The sequence below is a fragment of the Cygnus atratus genome, chromosome 4, assembly GCF_013377495.2.
Source record: "Cygnus atratus isolate AKBS03 ecotype Queensland, Australia chromosome 4, CAtr_DNAZoo_HiC_assembly, whole genome shotgun sequence".
In the NCBI taxonomy this organism is placed as follows: Eukaryota; Metazoa; Chordata; class Aves; order Anseriformes; family Anatidae; genus Cygnus; species Cygnus atratus.
In genome coordinates, this window is record NC_066365.1 from 71,671,987 (window position 1) to 71,691,608 (window position 19,622).

At 44.6% G+C, this 19,622-nt stretch overlaps 1 protein-coding gene across 3 annotated transcripts in view; it reads right to left on the reverse strand.

Moving 5' to 3' along the window:
- Nucleotides 1–19,002, reverse strand: part of LOC118248316 (charged multivesicular body protein 3) — a 30,240-nt gene extending 11,238 nt beyond the window's left edge. Inside the window, exons 1-4 of one of the 3 annotated variants that reach the window (XM_035547128.2) lie at nt 18,605–18,994; nt 15,996–16,135; nt 5,248–5,363; nt 1,200–3,348 (exon numbers count right to left, since the gene is read on the reverse strand). In XM_035547128.2, coding sequence (XP_035403021.1) covers nt 1,770–3,348; nt 5,248–5,363; nt 15,996–16,135; nt 18,605–18,830 — 2,061 coding nt within the window. In that variant the 5' untranslated portion in view covers nt 18,831–18,994 and the 3' untranslated portion in view covers nt 1,200–1,769. Of the gene's footprint in view, nt 1–1,199; nt 3,349–5,247; nt 5,364–15,995; nt 16,136–18,604 lie in introns of those variants that run through there. The other 2 variants (XM_035547130.2, XM_035547131.2) reach the window with 2 other exon arrangements.
- Nucleotides 19,003–19,622: the final 620 nt, after the last annotated feature.

The window sequence follows — 19,622 nt, forward strand, 5'->3', positions numbered from 1 at the left end:
AGCCTCTGTGAGGTGCAGCAATGTGGATTTCAGCCCCCCCCCCCCTTTTTTTTTTTTTTTTTATGAGGCACATGACTGAGCGTCACACTGCTCATGCACTGGTAAAAGAAGTGCTCTTTGCCCCCGTTATGCCTTGTCACTGCTCTGCCTCAGCAGCGAGGGATAAAGGCCGTGTACTGCCAGGCCTCAAATGGAGTAAAAATTTCCGTCTGCACTAGGAGGGAGGTGGCGGATATCGTGCCCCTTCTACTTCCCTGCTTCAGTACTGCAATAGGAAATGAGGAAAGAAAAAAATACTCACAGTTAAAAACAGCTCCTCCGGTTATTAGGAGAGTGTCCTCCTGCGATGACACCTGGTGACTGACTGGAGGTGTGAAACATTTGTTGATTAGGAAAAAAATTAGTGTCCGGGTCTCCTGCACAGAGGAAACAATGCCAGAGAGCTCTGTGAGCGCAAACCTCCCAAATGGCTGCAGGGAGACAGCAAAGAGAGAGATCCTAACTGCAAGAGCGACCTGTGTTTACATTTCCCACCATCACCTTTATTTATCTTTTTATATCACATGGGCAAGAGTCAGGAAGGAAATAAAAATGACACTCTTGCTTCTAACACGTTAAACAATTTAAAACCCCTTTCTGGTTTATTAACCTTTTCTTCTACTTCATCATCATAAATTATCACTTCCCCCCCCCCCCCCCCCCAAAAAAAAAAAAAATCCTTCAGATTTTAGTCAGATAATTTCTGAAAGGTACAACCAAAACTAGAGTTTCCTACTGAAAGACAAGACTGCCTTTTTTTTTTTTTTTTCCTGGCATCAAACATCTCACTCTTCTCCAAGAAATCTGAAGTCACTTCCAAAAAACCACTTGGAATCTGGCAAATTTTACCTTTACGAGCTGCTTCAGGCACCGCATCCCATTCTGCTGCTTCATGACGGTTCCCTCTGAGGCTGTAGAGGGAGGCTCTAAAGTTTTCCTAGATGTCTGCAGATAGGGGTACTGGAGAGAGAGTTGGTTCAGAAGAGGATCTCTGCCTGATAAAGCCATTTGTGGTTAATTAGAAAAGCCCTGGTCAAGCAGAGAAGCATCTCAACCCCGAAAACTTAGGAATGAAGAAGCCTGCAGTGTAACACCACTGCCTTCTGCCTGGTCAGCGGCAAACACTGGAGGAAGGAATTCCAGCATCACTAGGAGACGAGTTATTAGTCACAAAAGTCGTGTTATATTTTTATTGTCTTCACAGATAAATCAGACCAGCAAGACATCTGTAACCATACACACAAAATATTTATCAAAACAATTAACATTACAAATTTCCTTTTAAAATAATTTATTTCACGGAGTTCTTTTTAAATGGTACTGTCTTACAACATACATTATTCAACAAAGATGTGCTGAACAGACTCTAAAATAAGAAACACTTAAATTAAGCAATTGTCTCTGATTCGAATTTCGATTTCACCCACATCCTAACGTGTAAACGTTTGCTGGAATACGCTTCTGTTGTAGGCTTGATTTTTGTGCTTACAAAAACAGCATCGAGTTTCCGGATGTTGAAAAGAAAAGAGTTACCGTACGATTAAGTATGCATTCAGTTCGACATACAAGGCAACCAAATGATTCTGTCGTTAACGTTAGCATCATGTATATTTTAGTTCACTGCACTAACATTTAAACTAAAACTTCAAACCACATAATCTTTTAAGTGACTAACATTTAAAAGGCAAGCAGTAATATCCTGAAAGCTTACAAAGGACGGCAGCGCACAGCTAAGATGGGGTATCGTGTGACGAAGGCTGCGGATGTGTGTATGGCTGCTTTTTTTTGTACGAAGCCCACCTGCAGACGGGGCAGCAGTGCCGCCCCCCGGCCAGCCACATCACGATGCAATTCTGGTGGAAGACGTGGCCGCACGGCAAGCCCATGAGCAGGCAGCCGTTCTCGAAATTCTCTAGACACACAACACATTCTGTACAGTGCAACATCTCGGGGGGCCACGCCGACCAGTCTGGCTCCGTGTCACCTGCGGTGCTGTACGACCCGTACGACCTCGCTTTCCGTTCATACGGCTCGCTGTGACAATATTTACTGGCACACGAACAGGTCTCGGCACGGCACCGCCGCTCTCCCTCGCTGGGCCTATGAAATGTGTTTGGCTCATCGTCCTCCGAGACTTCTTTTTCGCTGCTGAAGACCTCTTTGTTTTCGCTGTCCGAGTCACTTTCGCTGTCTTGACTGGTTTCCAGCATCTCCTCATCAGAATGGACGCCGAGGCATTTAAACCTCCACATCGGTAAGTTTTTTATGTAATCAGTCGGTATCAGAGGGTGAAGCCAGAGATCGGGGAAGGCCAGTCGCTCCAAGAACAAGTCTGGGTCTTCGTCCCAGTCCGAGTCAAAAGGGAAGTGCTGGAAAGAAGCAATGGGATGAAACAAGTAGCTGGTGTACCAGTCCCACAGACTTGACAGCCACTCCAGATTATTCGCGTTTACTTCGTCGTTGTTGTTATTGCGCCTTCTTTTTTTCTCAAAGTAGTCGATGAGTAAACCATGACCGAGGTACGTGCTGAGGAAGAGGGCTGGGTGTGAGGAGTAGAACATCCAGTCGGCTCTTACCCAAGAAGCCAAAGTAGTTGTGTTAGAGTACCTGAAGAGTTTTAAACTGTACTCGTAAAAGCTGTCTAAGTAAGGTAGTTGCAAAAAACCCAACACAGGTAGCCAGGAAATAATTAGTAGTGAATTATACGTCCCTAAAGTGCTTATAAGAACCACAAAACGCTTTATAGTAGCGCCCTGTGTAATAAACAGGTCCATCCAAGCCATCAGATTAACCAAAACTAGGCTTAAAACAAACAAATCGTTAACTTCTGGTTGCAGCGAGCGCAAAAAGGAATCCATGGCACGTAGTGATATGAATTCACCAGTGTTATTTCCATACCTGTAGATCCCCTCAGGAGTCCTAAGTATGTAGGACGGCGTCTTGTAGACACCGATTTCTGCCATGTAACTTTTATTGTCCCAGTTTTCCACGTTCACAAAAATAAACTCTACTCTTCCAGTAAACTTCACACTTAGTGCAGAGAAGAAGGCCGGAGGCTGGTCGAGGTTGGCAAACAGGTAGATTTTCACACGATACTGGTCGCTTTTGTTCCATTCTTCTCTTAAATGTTCGGAGTTGTAGATGGTTTTGATCCGAGAAGCAGCGTGGGCTGTGATCCACTTGAAAATGTGCTCCACTTCAATCTTGCGTCCGCTATATTCTTTGAGCATTACTTTGCCCTTGGAGGTGCTGGTTTGCGGAACTGACATGATGAGGGTGGATTTCAGCCAACCCCTCCTCCTGCAGTATCTACAAAGAAAACGGCAAGTTAGATTACGGTTTTCTACTCCTGGAGCCGCAGTCCTTACATTTCCTTAATGAGCCCCAAAATTAAACACGGTGAGCACCTGGGAGTTCGTACAGATAACAGCAGGAAATACAGGCACCCAAATATTCTCCGACAAAGAACATTTATTTTATGTTTGCTATCTTACAGGAAGGCTGTAAAGAGACATATACTTGTAAAACACTGGAGAGGAGTGGTGTTAATTTCCACCAGTTATTAGAGTAAACGAGGGCACACATCAGTCATTCACGCTTTGTAACTGGCTTTGCAAAGTATGCTAGCAGACGCTTTTCTCTTCACTACAAAGCTTTAGTATTAGAAGCTATTTTTCCTAGGCATTCCGGCCAAGAAAACAACCATTACAATACAAGTCAGCGTCCCACTGCTTTCCCAAACCTGCAGATAACCTTTTCCCAGTGCTTCTTTCCATCCTACTTTTGCCAAGTGGCAGCAGGATGAAGTTAAAAAGATGTTGGTCTGTTCACAGTTGCTTTAGTGAAGCTGAGACGGGTATGCACTTCCTAGTGGGGCTGCTTTGGAAGAATTGGTTGAGAGGTGTGGTGAGAGCTCACCACAAAAACCAGCAGAGGAGGAAGCAGGCACATGCCACCAGATGGTGTGGGCTGAAAGAACACTCTCACTGCCTGGCAGAGCGCGGAGATGAGACGAGCTCGTGAGCCACCCGCCTCATTCACCAGCCAACTGACCTACGCTCTTTCTTGGCTGGGTCTATCAACATCGCTTTAGACGAGCACAACTCCTCATTTCAGGAATCTGAATGTAGCATTTTTAGAAGGAGCCCCAAGATATTGCACCCCAATAAAGGTATCCTGTCTACTACTGCATGTGGTCTTCTCCGGCACTTCAGCTGCACCTTAGTGAAAACTATTCACAAGGATTGACTCAAGAAAACAAGACACTTCTTGTATTACAAAAAATACCATTTATGTGTTAATTTAAAACATATTTTATCATAATACTAAGACTAATTAGGAGCTATGCAAAGAGAAACACTGCCAAACATGTAAAATGCTCAAATACCAGTGTTTTGATTATACAAGATTATTTTGCTAAACACTGCAAAGTCTACCAATTTTCCCTCATGATTAACTTTGTGATTTCTGTAAACGTTTAGGATTAAGATATGTAACACGTGTGCATATCCACGCATATGACTGGAATTCTAGACAAGGTTTCTTGTCATGTGAAGCAAACGCTTCCAGCAAAATGTTGTAGAAACAATTGCTTTTAGGGTGGCACAGAATTATGAATAGCTTCTTTGACTCTGCTCTTCTTTCTCATTTCAAATCATACGCAAACATCAGTGAGTCTTGCAGAGCACGCTGTATGTTGTCAAAGGGCGTGTTCAGGTTTATATATAAACATACACGTATTTGTCAGGGAACGGGGCTTGTCAGCAACCCTGAGAAGCAGGCACCGCTTCCAAGGTTCACCCTAACCTGTGTTTCCCCTTTCCAGATGGCAAGATAGCAACTCTGCAACTGATACAGCTCTCCTGTATGGGCTATATTCAGCTTTGTGCTAAGAAAGCACAGCTCTTGTCCCCGAATGCCTTGACTACCAGGCTAGATTCTCCTGTTCACTCCCTTCCACTGCTGCACTACGCTCTACAGAGTCTAGTCTAATCACGCACCTCCCCGTGATGCCTCAGGAAGCTGCAGATGTGTGCTGCTGATGTTGATAAATAATGCAATATTCAGAACAGCCTTTAGCAGAGATAAAAACCACGATTAAAGCCACCCTCTATCACAGCTACTTTTACAACGCAGGAAGCCCCGCTGCCAGAATACGGCTAAGCCTTAAGACATTCTGGGGATTTAGGTAATCCTTTAAGAATATACCTGGGGTCACTGGAACAGTTAAAAGTGCCCGTACGTATGCCGAATCTCGATACTTTCTTCACCATTTTCTCCCAGTGGACTTTACCCACCAGCGGACTTCTGTCGTTTGCTATGACCTAGTGACAAAAGAGGTAATAATTTAGTATCACAGTAAGTTTGCTTCCCAAAATAGAGAGTAAATATTATAAAATTAAAGATCTGGTCACCCTTACTACTGTTTTCCCCTTCCCTTAGGGCTTACAATAGGAACGTACAACAGGTAATCACACTAAATGTTTCTGGAAAGTGAAGCTGACAGACAGAAATACAGTTTCTGCAGAAAGGCAAAACTGCATCATCATTTTAAGTACCTGCTAAGATAATAATATCAGTGACACTCAAAAACTTTGGGAAAACAACAAAGCTATTGTTAACTGGTTCATTGTAAGAGACAAAGGGAAATTGTATTGCAGGTTCCTTTTCTTTGCAGTTAAAAAAGACAATTATTTTATCGCCACGCTCCATTAAAGTTACAGCATACCAAAGAAACCTTGTCTCAGAGCAAGTAAAACGCGTTATAATGTCTGCACTTGGTACCAGATTAGACTGCCAACAATCGCTTCTGAGCAGCAGAAACTCATGACCAAACTCCCAGATAATGCCTAAAAATCTTTATTTCTTACACCTTTGCCAGTGACTCACTCCGTGAGTTCACGTGACTGTTCCACCAACTCCAAACGTCCCATCTGCCATGTCAGGATGATAATTTGCTGTGATATATCCCAAGGTCTAATTTGTTATAACCTAGTACGTTAAAAAAGTATTTCTGGTGACCTAGACGTAAGCTGCTACAGATGCAAAGGACAACGAATAAGCACCATCCTCTGACTTATAACTGTACAGAGAAGGGGGGGAGAAAAAAAAACCTGCCTGCCTTTTGTTGGCAGGTAAATCTGAATGACATGACCGATCACGCGTTACTCCATCAGCAGTCACACTTGCTATTTTAGAAATGCCTCACGTGCTTATGCAAACTGACTGGCAGCCACTTGAAAATGTGTTTTTAAATTAAGTTTTGAAATCTCCATTTGTTAGGTATTTGTTTACCCCCCATTAAACTTCTCCCAATCGTTCTCAGACTTAATAACCTGAAACGTCAGTTTTCCTCGGTAAGTCAGGTTGGCAGCACGACTAACAGTTCTCTGCGTACAGGCTGAGACACACAGCTGGAAAGCATGTCTGCCTGTTGAGGCTCAAAACATTATCTGATTTGTGGTAAGCAGCATCCACCCAGGAACTAAAAATGTAAGGATTCACTCAGCACAACCTCCTATATAGGGAAACAAAGTGAAACTGCAGCTGGAGATCACGCTCCCATTCCTCTGAGCCCAACGTGTTTAAGTAAAATCACAGGTGAACATCTAGACAGCAGTCCTTCACGCCGTTATCAAAACATACACGTCAGTCTGAAAAGGCTTTTTGCTTCCCCAGGGATTAGCTTAATGTAACCTTCAAGCACCAAGATAACCAGCTGGGGAAGCCTCCTGCACCACTGAGGCTTCTTTACATCCCCTAAAACTGAACTGTAACTGAAGCAATTACTGTGGATATTTGAAATTTCTTCCTTTTGTATGCTTCGACAAAGAGACCACATTCCTAAGGACACCTTAAGACACTTACATCAATATATCCTCAGAGCCACTACAGCATGACAAACGCACCTGACATAGAAAGGAATCATTAAGCTTTATTAGTAAGCATCCAAGTAAAATGTTGGTAGCTCTTACTCTTTGGAACAACTACTCAGAGATCAGTTGCTCCCCAAACCCTGTGTGAGCTCAGTAAAAACTGGTTATTGGGCTATTTGTATTTTTTTGTATTTTTTAAAATCAGATTAATTCCCATCCTCCAAAAAAGCCTGCTTCCCTTGGAGAAAGCTGTTTATGTTGCAAGACAAGGCCAGAACTGGCAGTTTTTATTTAGTAACTAGATAGCAAGAACCTTACTATGGTTTTGCACGCTTTGCAAAATGTCTTGGTCTCATGCCTTATGTCATTACAGTTTAAAAAAAAAAAAAAGAGGCATCTATTGCAGCTGCTCCTTGCAGACAACGCCCACTTACAGCACTGGGAGTTCACCACAGAGACAAGGGATTTTGGAAAGCAATCGTCTCTGTGGAAGGGGGGGGGTCAGAGAAAGCAACTGGAGGTTAAACAATCACAGTGTAATTCGGTTGAAATTAAAGATAACTTGCAAACACTTGTAACAGGCTTTATTTAAGAAGTGTGATTTTTGGTAAGCTAAGAAATGTAACTTAAGGAAAGCTGTGATTGAGGAAACCGGGAGCTGGAATGCAAGAGAGGCCTGCAAGTTCTTCAAGTCCAAGGTGGCGAAGCTATCAGGATTTTATATTTTAAGCATGGGGGGGAAAGATGTCAAATCCTGCATTTCTTCCTAGCAAAGACTTGCAAAAATATGTTAGAACCAGTCAGAATCTACAAGGAATAAAAAAATAAATAAATTACTTAATTAAAAAGGAAGAGCCAGCAAAGAAAGATAAGCAAGAAATAAAAACCAAGTAAGGCAAAGGGCAATTTAAGTTAGACTATGCAAAGAAACATTAGAAGCTACACCAAAAGGCTTTTCAACCAACTGAATAAGGACAGAACATGGGAAAAAGAAGCAGGCCTGAGATACAGTGAAGGTAGAAGCGTAAGGTAATTTGGGTCTCAGAAACGAAATTAATGCTCTGGCTCAATTTTCAGATGATGAGGAGATGGCTGGCTATGGACAGGTCAGCAAGCGTATGGAAAGAGCCGATCACCTGAAGATGGAGGCAGAACTTAATGCACTTAAAATCAGTAAGTAGGCTATCTGTCACCGAGCTGTCATACAACGAGCACACAAAGCCGCAGATGCACCTGCAAAGATTTTGTATAAAAACACTGTCAGGGTAATTTACGCTCTGACCGGAGAGTGAGCAACTATATTTACGAGCGAATGAAAAAAATATCCCGCTACTTTGATCTCAACGGTATGCAAAACTGTAGGGCAAATCGTAAAGGCACAGAGATGATTACATTTTCCATCCCCTTCCAGCACGGAATTACTGAAGTTGTATCATTCCTGCTTAAGCTGCGAGTTAAAAATCAATCTGCTCCTGGAGAAAAAGAACCGAGTTTCAAGACAAAGGAAACGTCGTAATCTTGGCAGAGGGTCTAGCATTATGCCACGTGGAAAATTTTCTAGAGGACTGGAGATAAATTTTTATAGTGTGTAAAAAAAAAAAATCTGAAAGTGAATCAGAAATTGGCTAAGGCAAGAAAATATCAAAATGCCAGAGAGGTAGTAACAGGCTTCTTAATGGATTTATCTCGGCGATCGGTTGAGCATATATTCCTATTAATGCCGTTCCTGCAGAAAGCTGAAGGCTCCCAAAGCCATTTGTAGATGACATAAAATTGGGAAGCACGTCTAGGTACAAAAGAGGATTATAATGCCGTCCAGGAAGAGCTGCACAAATCTCGTAATGCAGAGTGTCAGAAATGAAATTGAATTCAATAATGAACAGGACACTCGGGGAGTTCATCAGTTAGAAACGACGACGAGAGGAAAAGCTCGGGTCTCTTAGCTGATCCAACAGGAACTGTAAGCCGTCAATATTAACTGGCTGTGAAATAAGCAAATCCTAGGAAATACTAGGCCTGACAAAAACAAACTGGTTGACTGATCTCAGGTACCGGGAGGAGCGGGGCAGGCATTAGGAGTCACAGAAACCAAAGGGCAATGTCAATTTAAGCACAGTAAGAACAAATTAGCCATGAAAACTCTCAGGCCAAAAGCCAGATAGATTTCCAAGAAGAGTGGAACAGTCGACAGGAGTATTACACACGGGCAACTTACGACTTAAGAGAGAGAGCAAGGTGTTTTATAAACACACATTCCACGGTCTGGCAGAGGTGAAGTCACTAATCAAGACGGCCCCTTTCAGTCAAATGCTTTATTTCATATTGAAGAAGTCAAGACAAAGCTCACACAGAACAAAAACAAAACAAAACTCAGGTATCTTTTAGGAGATCAACTAGCACTGCTGGGAAACAACTCTGACATTTACAGGAACACGAGCCCTTCAAGCTTCTCTCGTTATTAGCTGCCTTCACGTTCTGCAAAATATCAACTGTCAGAGTGACAAATAATACAATGGAGATAATCCAATTAATCCATTAATCATCTTAACGGGCTAAGAGAATCCAATAGGATCAAAGTAACCCTGCCATTTCACAATCCCGCACCACGGAATAGATCTGCTGCCTAAGGTACACCCAACCCAGGCCAGAGGACTGGGTCCGAACTAGTATTCTTCCTCTACGTATGAATTTTGTGCTGTTTTAGTGGAAGAACTAGAATGGAAGAAGGAACTGGAGAGAAGGTTGAGCTCTCGATGGGCACCCCTCCACAAGCTTCCTGTGAAATCTCTGACACAAGTCTCTTTGTACCGCATCTGTGAATTTGGGAGGACCATAAAATACACCACGAAGATTCTCAATATTGTGAAATACTGCAGGTAAGATATCCCACCAAGATGTGCAAAGCAAACAGAAACAAAGGAGACTTCCCAAACCCCATCTATCCATATATTCTAATTTTCTTCTTTATTTTCCACTGCATATCGAAATAACTGGAAAGGCAACTTTCAGACACAACAGGTAAAAAACAAAAACAAAAACTAATCTAAGGACATATAATACCGAAAGTACTAAAATCCTAATGATTTCAACAGGTGTTTGCATAGGTAGCTTTCACAGTGAAGAGCTCTCCTTACTTTGAGTTAGACAGAACAGTCCCAAATGATGCCAATCGAGAACCTAATTATTAAAATCAATTTGATCTATGTGTTAAAATAGCCACAGTTATGACACTAAAGCAGCAAACAGGCTTTAAAAATAAACATCCCAGAAAAAGAAGCATATAAATGCTTTGAAAAATAGGGCAACGTGCCTCTCTTGCTTAATCCGTAACGAAAGCCTCTCAGGTAGATGCAGAGATATCGCCCTGACCACTGTGTAACTGTCACTGATGCAGCTGCACCATAATTTCCCAGGTACTGTTAAGTCTTTTTATAAGTTATTTTATGAAACATATTCTTAAAATGCCATTAGAAGACATAGATATCGAAGAGACTCAGGGACACATTGCTGCTGTTGAAGAGTTTGCTCTAACAATACGCAAAGAGAGATTCCTCTTCTGGTGCCCCAGCAGTATTTGAGCACAACATAACAGCCTCATTTGAGCACTTTTCTATTTTTCTGCTCATTTAAATCAGATTTTGCTCAATCTCTTTTAGACAGGTACGTAGGGATTTCAAAGCAGGTCATTATAAGAAGAATTGGTCTCCGTAAGTCTTGAAGCTTACGACTGCGACTGTTTGAGTATCACAAGGCTCGAGAATTCAAGTCAGATTGGCAAAACGAAGAGCTAACAACACTTCGTGGTATTCCACCTCTCATTTCTTTGATCGATTCAAGTTCCTTCAGTTATTGTCTCTTCCTCCTCTGACAGAGAAGTCATACAGGGGACAGAAACGTACTAACCATTCGATGTATAAGAATTACTGCCACGTGATGGAAGAAGGAGCTTCTACACACCCTGATATCAAAGACACTAAATAGGATTAAACAGTGTTTTTCGAATGGGGAATAATCCTTGCCATGTACCACACACAAGACTTTGCCCTGGAATGAAAACAACACTCTTAACAAGTTGCTTCCACCTCAGCAACTTGCAGCAACCTGAGCACTTTGCAAACCACAGCACACGCAAGGGTAATTTCACGTGGAACCTGAACGCTTTTGACAAGCAGCTTTTTAAAGAGGACATTCCAAAAATCAGTCCTTAAAACTAGTTGTTACCCAGTCTCATGGTCTCAGAAACCTAAAGTAACCTCAGTAACAGCAAAAACATCCTGACGATTTATTTGCTTTGCACATTCAACAACCCTCGTGCCTCGCTGGTTTGATTAAGTGCCGTGCTATTTGTGTTTGTTACGTGACACCAGAGAGGGGAACGCTAAAAAGAAGAAATCAAAGCGGAAAGGCAGAATTGTGAGATCGTCACAGTACAACAGAAGCTCGGAGCTACGTGATGCACATGCGTTTTTTCATTTTTTTTTTCTGTGATGGAAAAATATTCACCTTGGCAGCATCTCTCAGCCATTATGGGATGTGAGTACGTGCCATTAAAGGAAGAGAAAACTGTATCCAAGTGAAAGCACCAAGGGAAGCTCCGACATTATCCAAGCTGGAACTCAGCCAGGATACCAGGTGTCAGGCACACCTGCTCATCCTAAGAGCACACAAAATTCTGAATGCACGCCAACAGTCAAAACTTGGTTCACACAAATAGTCAAAACTTGGTTTTCGAGCTTGGCCACAAACACAGCTCCAAGTGCTCATCAGGACCGGGCACTAGGGAGTTGTAACAGGGCTGAAATCATCAGGAAGAACAAAACCTGGGAGGGAAGAGGCACCATTACCTGCTGCACACAAACACATGCAGGTAATCCTCCCAGGAGCAGCCAACCCTCGCCCAGCCGCAGCACGTCGGTCTCCGCACGAAGCAGTACAGCTATCCCAGTTGGACAAACCTGCGTGATTTCGCCAAAAGCAAAACTCATTTCTAACTTATTTAACGAACCGGTAGGGTTGTGTGTGTGTGAGAGCTGTCAGTCCGGTTCAGCAGTTTCCAGTTTGAGATATCCAGACCCCTGGAGGCCCAGGAACTCTTCCAAGGTGCCTGCAGAGGGTAAATGAGCAGAGGAAGCTTCATATCGCTGTACAGAGTCCATGCACTCCCTGAAAGACTTCATATCCACAAAGATATAAAAAAAAACATTGGTCTATTAAACCTCCTATGTATTTTTCACAGAACCTTTTGTAATTAACTGTTATATTTCTACCCTTCCACAGACAAAACAGAAGTAGAAATATTGGGACAATCCACATTTAGAAATACATCTAATTAAAAGTGAACTGGTGTGTTCTTTATTAGAAGCATGGGAAAAGGCCCCTTTATGTTATTCAAGATAACATCAATACTTTCTGCTTGACTCTCTGCACCTTTACTCATTGTGAAACATTTCACACGCTGATTATTACTCTGCTTTGTGCTGATGGAACAATTCCCACAGCCACTCTGTCCCAAGGACTCACAACTGGCTCAGAATCCACCCATATGGATTAAAGGTGTCTGATTTTTTATTATTATTTTTAACTCTTCTCTTCTGAGAAAGACTATGAGAAATTTGATCAAAATGGGCAAGGATGGAAGACTAAATCCCTTGTAGCATGCAGAAACTAACTACCTCATAATTATGTGTAGTTTTTCAAGGAAGGTGGGGTGTTCTGAACAGAGGCTGAAAATGAATGAGCTGCCATAATCAATTAACAAACATATGAAGGCAATCTGAGAACTGTTAAGTTTTAGCTGAGGGTATTCTACACCGCTGGCTGGGTAAGATGACTCAAGAAGGCTACTGAAAGTTAAAATTGTGTATCCTGTGGTAAACGGTCCTGAAGGGCTACTGGAAACAGCACAAATACTGAACAATGTATTAGAAATTAGCTAAGTGCTTCCACGTAAGTTCCTTCTAACAAGAACAACCAGTCACCTGGCAAATTTTAAAAGGCAAATATGAAAATTCCTCTACATGCAAGCAAAAGCAAATGGAACCAGAAAGAAACAAGATCACCAAAACCCTGCACAAACATCCCTCACTCTGCGATTATACCGCCTGAACAAGAAGCTCAGGTGCAGATCAGACTGGGATTTAAGAGATGTGTGGACGTGGCACTAAGGGCACGGTTTAGTGCTGGGACTCAGCAGGTCAGGTCGATGGTTGGACATGGTGATCTCTAAGGTCCTTTCCAACCAAGATGATTCTGTGATTTTACATCCCTTTTGCACCTCTTCCAGACATGTTCAAGGTGTTTGTCCTGCTGCTTCAAAGCCAGGAATAAAGTTCCCTTTGTTTCTCTCTACTGCCATGTTACAACAAGGACTGCTTTTAAAGAACATACCTAAATTTAGATTTTAACTTCATTCAAAGAAGATTTTTATCTGTAGATCATTTATTGTACGTTTTTAAAAAGCCACAATGGCTATGACATTGTCAGATGTCGCTTCCAGAGACTAGCCCCAGACATAAGCCACAGCAGAGTGTAAAAAAGCCAGTGCTCTGTGTTACTCCTCTACCACCAGGCCAAGCAGCACCAGTCCCTGCTCCAGCAACTACCACTCATTCTCCTTCCCAGCCAGAGAAGCGCGTAACGGCAGCTGGCAAGCAAGAAGAAAAACATAAAAGGAGAAGCGTTGAGATCATGAGCTAATAGGAGAGAGAACTTGCTGCTGTCTGTGGAAGCTCCGTACAGGAGCACAGGGCACTCGTGAACAGCTACGTGGGTAAACAAATCACCACCGAACCCGGCTGCTTTGCTTGGGGACTTCCAGAGAAAGAAACACAGCCACAAAACACTTTGTTGACTTGTGTATGGCCTTCAACTTTCTCCAAGAAATCCACCTTCCTGGCTCTGAATGGTGAATTCGCTTCTGATTTTGTCAAACATATCAGGAAATAATTGTAGTTTCCTCTTTTTTCTTTGATTCTCTGCAGACAGTGTTTGCCATCACACCACCAGCTTGTGCCACCCCGGAAATTTCGTTTACACGCACTGGAAAACAAAAATCACCTTCCCAGCCTCCACGTTCTGATATATCATCGTGAAGCCTTCAACACCACCTCAACCAACCACCGCTGCACCAGCCAAGCTAGAACTCATCCTCTCCCTCCGCTGCTTTCGCAGCCTGTGTGGAACAGATCCACAGCCAGGATCCTGAAAGCTGGAGCTCCTTTCTGCTTCCCAGCCAGCAGCAACAGAGCAGGGGAACGGAGGCTCTGCAGTCACTGAACCGCTACGTGAGGCATCCTCCTCTCATACCGTCCCCTGGCTAAGCACCGAGCTCGTTAGCTGTGAAGCTTCCATGGCATGCCTCATGGTAAAGGAGAGTGACAGAGGACAGCAATCCGGAGTCAGAAGTGGAAAGCGATAATAAAAAAAGCTTTGCAGAGAAGAGGAACGTGAAAAGAGCAGGCAAAGATCCGTGAAAGGACACAAAGAATCTAGCGCAGGAGAGAAGTTCGGGCGGGGAAGGGAACAAACGAAAACTCAGCGATGAAAATTTGAGTGAAGGCAACAATGAAAAGAAGAAATTTGATATCTTTAGTGGTTTTTATTGTCGACAAAGAGACAAATAGCGTTCACAAAGTAAATTATTCAGTAAATTCCAGGGTTTTTTTCCACAGCTATTGTGACCAAGTGAATAGCTGTTCAAATATTTCCAGAACGATGACAACATTTATCACACTTGAGATATCAAAATGCAGCCTGTTGAATTGGCTATTATAAAGCTAGCTGAAAATATGTTATGATTAAAATTCTGCAAACAACTGACAACAGAGAAGTGCCACATTTTACTCCTGTGAACAGTATGGAGAAGAGAGGAGGTTTTTCATAGTATATTTGTAAATGTATTTGTCAGCAAGCTGGGAGACGTTAACTGAATTTCCTTTCAACACCTTCTCTCTGCTTTAAGAATCCCCTTCTGTATGCTTTAAGCCTGAAACTTAGTCTCAACGACCTTTTCCAAAATACAAATGCCATTTCGACCATGAAGGTTGTCTGTCCTCTTGTTATCTATTTTAGGGTGAGCTCTGATGTGGTTAATGATGCAGCTCTAGTACCAGCAAGTCATTAAATCCTGAAAATCTATTTAAATAGAAAACATGAAGAGAGGAGACCAGACAAACCATTTAATCCAGGAAGCAGAGCTCTCAACTAAACAATGAATTGTCTGGTGGAGAATTCTGGTCGCCTGATGTGGCCGGTAGCAGTGAACGTTTGCCTAAACAAAGTCTCTTATCAATGGAGAAATGGATGAAGAAAAGCAGTTTTTACATTTTGGCCTAGATTACTCATCTTATGTTCTCATATGTTCTCAGCAGTGATGATAAATCGTTTCAGAACCCCATCTGCAGAAGTCCGTGTCTCCTCTCCCCCACTCCCCCCCCCCAAATGTTCTCTCATTCTCAAGCAGCCCTAGCAAAGCATGCCATAAATCAGTGAGTCCACAAGGTTTGGGGAACGGCAAACTTTCAGCCACCAGGACACGTTGTGCAAACAGCCTGCTGGCCTGGGAAGTAGCACACAGATCTTGCCTTTGTGAAGAGGTAAGAGAGGTTGTAGAAGTGCTCTAAGCCCCTGAGATAATCGGACGCTTAAACCAGTTGGGGCTGAGCATGGAGAAACCAAAAGAAGAGCGAAACCAGAGGAACCCCTCCTGTGCCAGCTGGGAGCATCTATACTTAGTGCACCTACTTCATGTAACACACAAACGAGGGCCAAGTCCTTGCACAGTTCATGGAGTTAAGTGTGTGCTGCTTTGTTTGTTTTCTGGTTGTAAAGTACCTGGCTTTCAGAAAGCAATCCACAGAACAACAGGTTTTCTTCTTCTCTGTGTAGGAACCCGGTCGCTTCCAGCCTTGCTTGGTTTGTAGAACAGATTTGCTCCTTATGATCCTCCTGATATCATCCATCTTTGCCTCCACCTCTCTGTTGCCCACTTTTCCTGCTAGTTAACCACCCCCATAAACTCCTCCTTCCAGACATATATTGAACGTGATAAATGCATAAAAACAAATGATAGAATTTCTGTACCTGTACCAGCCAGATCCCATCTTTCGTATCTTCTACGAGCTCATAGAAGTGCATTTCACCGCTGAAGTTTGTACTTGAAACCGATTCAGAGGCCTCTTCCTCCTTGAGAGCAGAATAAAGCTCTCCTTCCATAAGGTCACCTGAAAAAGAGACAGTTGGAGAAATGCAGTTAAAACGCCGCTTATGACAGATGATTTAATAATGACAAATCCGATCACTAACGGCAATTTTATCTCAGAAAGTAGCAGTTTCTCTAGAGATATTTAAAATAGTTTCTCAAAACCCTTTTCAGTACGAAGGCAACTGAACTTTACTATAAAGTTACTTTAATTCTATCCACAGCAACGTGACTGTGAACAATTTGACTACGCTTCTGGTTACACAGATGTACCACACACACAACTGAGCACACAAAGAGTAAATGAACATCCTCTAAGCCTCGCTACCTGAAAATAATAGTATTTCAGTGGCAGACAGCAATTTTAATTCATGTATCTTTGCTTTCATTTCACAGGACAATAATTTTGCGGCAAGCAAATTCTTAACGCTGATAACTCAAGCAGACTTCCAGAATTTCAATCAATAATTTTGTACTGAAAGACGCGTTGGTTGTCCCACTGCAAGGAAAAATCTAACACAGAACAATTTAGCTGTTGGATTCTGTTTGCAAAGTTGCAAAAAAGTTCCCATCAGCTCCGTCCTAGTGACATAAGTAGCTCATGGTAAAATCGTTCTGATATTTCCTCCATAATCTCATTTCCTTCCCATGCTTTGTTTCACAGTCCTTACAAACACCGTTAATGACAACCAGCATTTTGGTAACTAATCTATTAATCTTGAAGAAATGAAGTCTTGTTCAAAGAGGCTGTTTCCTACAAAATGCTCAAAACTAAAAAGTGTTGTGTTACAGGGGAAACCCTTGAAAGCTTTCAAAAAGTATTCACAGAACTTAAAATTTACATTACATACAACTTAAAATTATAGAAAAAAACCTGCAAAGCCTATCGGTACTAGAACTGTTTCCATGACATTTCAAGAAGTCAGTTAATACAGTTTGTTTGGAGTTAAACACTTCCCTGCAGCATTTGCAGCCCAAACATAATGACATCATGGAAGTACGTGACAGCCAAGGAGTGAAAGTGATTGGAAACAAAAATGAAACTGCCTAATGGCTTTTACTGTGGAAGCAGCAAAGTGAATAAACAACATAAATAAACAATGAACAATAAAAGCAAATTAGATTTAAGTGTCCAGCATTAATATCAATTATTAAAACGAGTTAGCATTTTAGGGTTATGGCACTGACTATATTCATCCAAATCCTTCTCTTTTTCTGTTTGGACTTTCGAGTCCCCTTGCCGCCTGCCCAGAGCACCAGCACGTTTCTCTTTCCTCTATCAGCAGCCCTTTGATCATCGATTTAACAGCAGCTACTCACGCTTTCCTGCTTGGCTGGCACTACGGTTATTACATCAGCCCCATCTCCCGAGCCCTTTGAGCCATCTCCCTCTGCCTGCCCCACGCCAACAGCCGTACTTTCAAGGCATTTCGGCAGCTCTGCCCACCTTTATCCTTCCTCATCCCTCGCTACTCAGCAACCCCCAAAAGCCCACCTCTTTCACCTGCTTTTTGCCAACTTCTGAAACGCTTCCCTGCCTTTTCCCAAGCCATCTTTAGTACGCAGGATCTACTTCTGCTCCTCTTCTACAACAGCACTGCCTTCCTCCGTGCCCATCTCTTCTGCTCCTCACCTACAGCAGCACCGCTTCCCTCAGCGCCCACCCTGATAGCAAGACCTGGAAGAAAACGAGCGAGCCGGGAGGGAAAGGAGCACGCAGAAAAAGCCGGCCGCAGCTGTAAATAGTAACCCACGAGCCTGCATATATTTGGATCCTTTCCTCCTCGTTCTTCGAGGCAGATGACACTCGCTTTCAACCGCGAAACAAAACCTAACGTTGCGACCCACACCACCCACAGCCAGGCCGAGCTCGCTGATCAGAAATAACCCTTTCCCCCCGGGGGGGGTGTGGGGGGGAAGAAACCATTTCTTGGCAGCCTGGCAGAGGCCTTCTCCCCGCTCGGCGTGCGGCGTTATCAGCGTTTCAAACGCCGCGGAGCTTTTTCACGTCACGAGCCCGGAGCCTCCCCGAGCCTTCCTCCATTTACCCGCTGTGACATCTCGCCGTGCGCTGGAGTTTGGGGCTAGCGGCCCAGGTGGGGCTCACGCCGGGCCTCTCCCTGGGTGCACCGATGTGGCAAAGAGCGGTGAAAATGCATAAATAGACATATTTTTATACACAGGCTCGGCTTCGAGCCCCCGGTTGCAGGCACCGTGCCCTGATGCCCTTGGCCGGAGCCCCTGGGGCTGTGCCTGCACCACAGGCGGCGGAGGCTTCGTGGCCGCCTGAGGCCTGGAGGCAGGAGGGAGGGAAGGAGGAAAGGAGGCAGGAGGGGAAAGGAGGGAGGGAAGAAGGGAAGGAGGCAGGAGGGAAGGAAGGAGGAAAGGAAGGAAGGAGGGAGGCAGGAGGGAAGGGAGGAGGGAGGCAGGGTGGCAAGAGGGAGGCAGGAGGGAAGGAGGGAGGCCGGAGGAAAGGAGAAGGAGGCCCTACCTGACTTCTCCACCAGCTCCCGGACATCCTTCTTCTCGGGCAGCCCCGAGTGCCCCAGCCCCCGGCACTCCAGGATGGTGCGCAGCTTCCTGAAGCTCAGCGCCACCGGGTCCACCAGCTGCGTGGCGAAGAAGCCGGTCTCGTACCACACCACGGCCTCGAACACCCTGGCCAGGACGAAGAGCACCAGGAAATACAGCAGCAAGAAGCACAGCTTCAGCCACATCTTCCCGGCGGGCTGGGGCTGGGGAAGGAGGAGGAGGAAGACGAGGGGGGAACGGGGCCAGGGAAGGGGGCGGCAGCCGGCGGCCGCGGGGCGTTGAGGGCTGCGGGCCCCCGGCCTCCCTCCCGCCGCTGTCCCCGCCCCGGCGGAGCCGCGGCCGCCGGCGGAGACATAACAAGTGACGTGCGGGGAGGGCACGGCGGCGGGCGGGGACGGCTGGGGGCCTCCCCTTCCAGCCCCTTCCTTCCCCTTTCCCTCCCCCGGGGCCGTGAGGAGACCCCGCCGAGGCCCGCGGGTCGGCCGCGGCCGCTGAGCCCGGGCTGCGGTGCCTCAGGTGCCGTGGGGCTGAGGCCGCCCTAGGCGGCGAGTTTAGAGCTGAATAAATAAAGAGGAACGGCAAAACGGGAGTGTAATGGCTTTGGTTGGGCGAGTTAAAGCCCAGATGGGGGCTTTTTATTAGCTACAAGTGTTTATCTAGCTGTAACCCAGCGGAGCGCGTGGGTAGTTTGGAGGTGACAGAATGGGAAGGGTTGGCTGAGGTGCTGGTGGCCCGCTGCCACCCGTCCTGTGGGGTCTGAGGGTTGCCTCCAGGCCAAATCCCCCTGCACCCATGGCACCCTCACCTTGAGACTGGAGCCCAGGGGAGGCAGCACACCCCACAGAGCCAAGGGCAAGCATTACACCTTCTGGAAAACATGCACGTTGTCGCTGTGCTTCACACCTGTGGTGTTTATAGGTCCAAGTTGAGATGCTCTGCAAATAATAACCCCAGTCCACACAAGAAGTGTGAGAAAG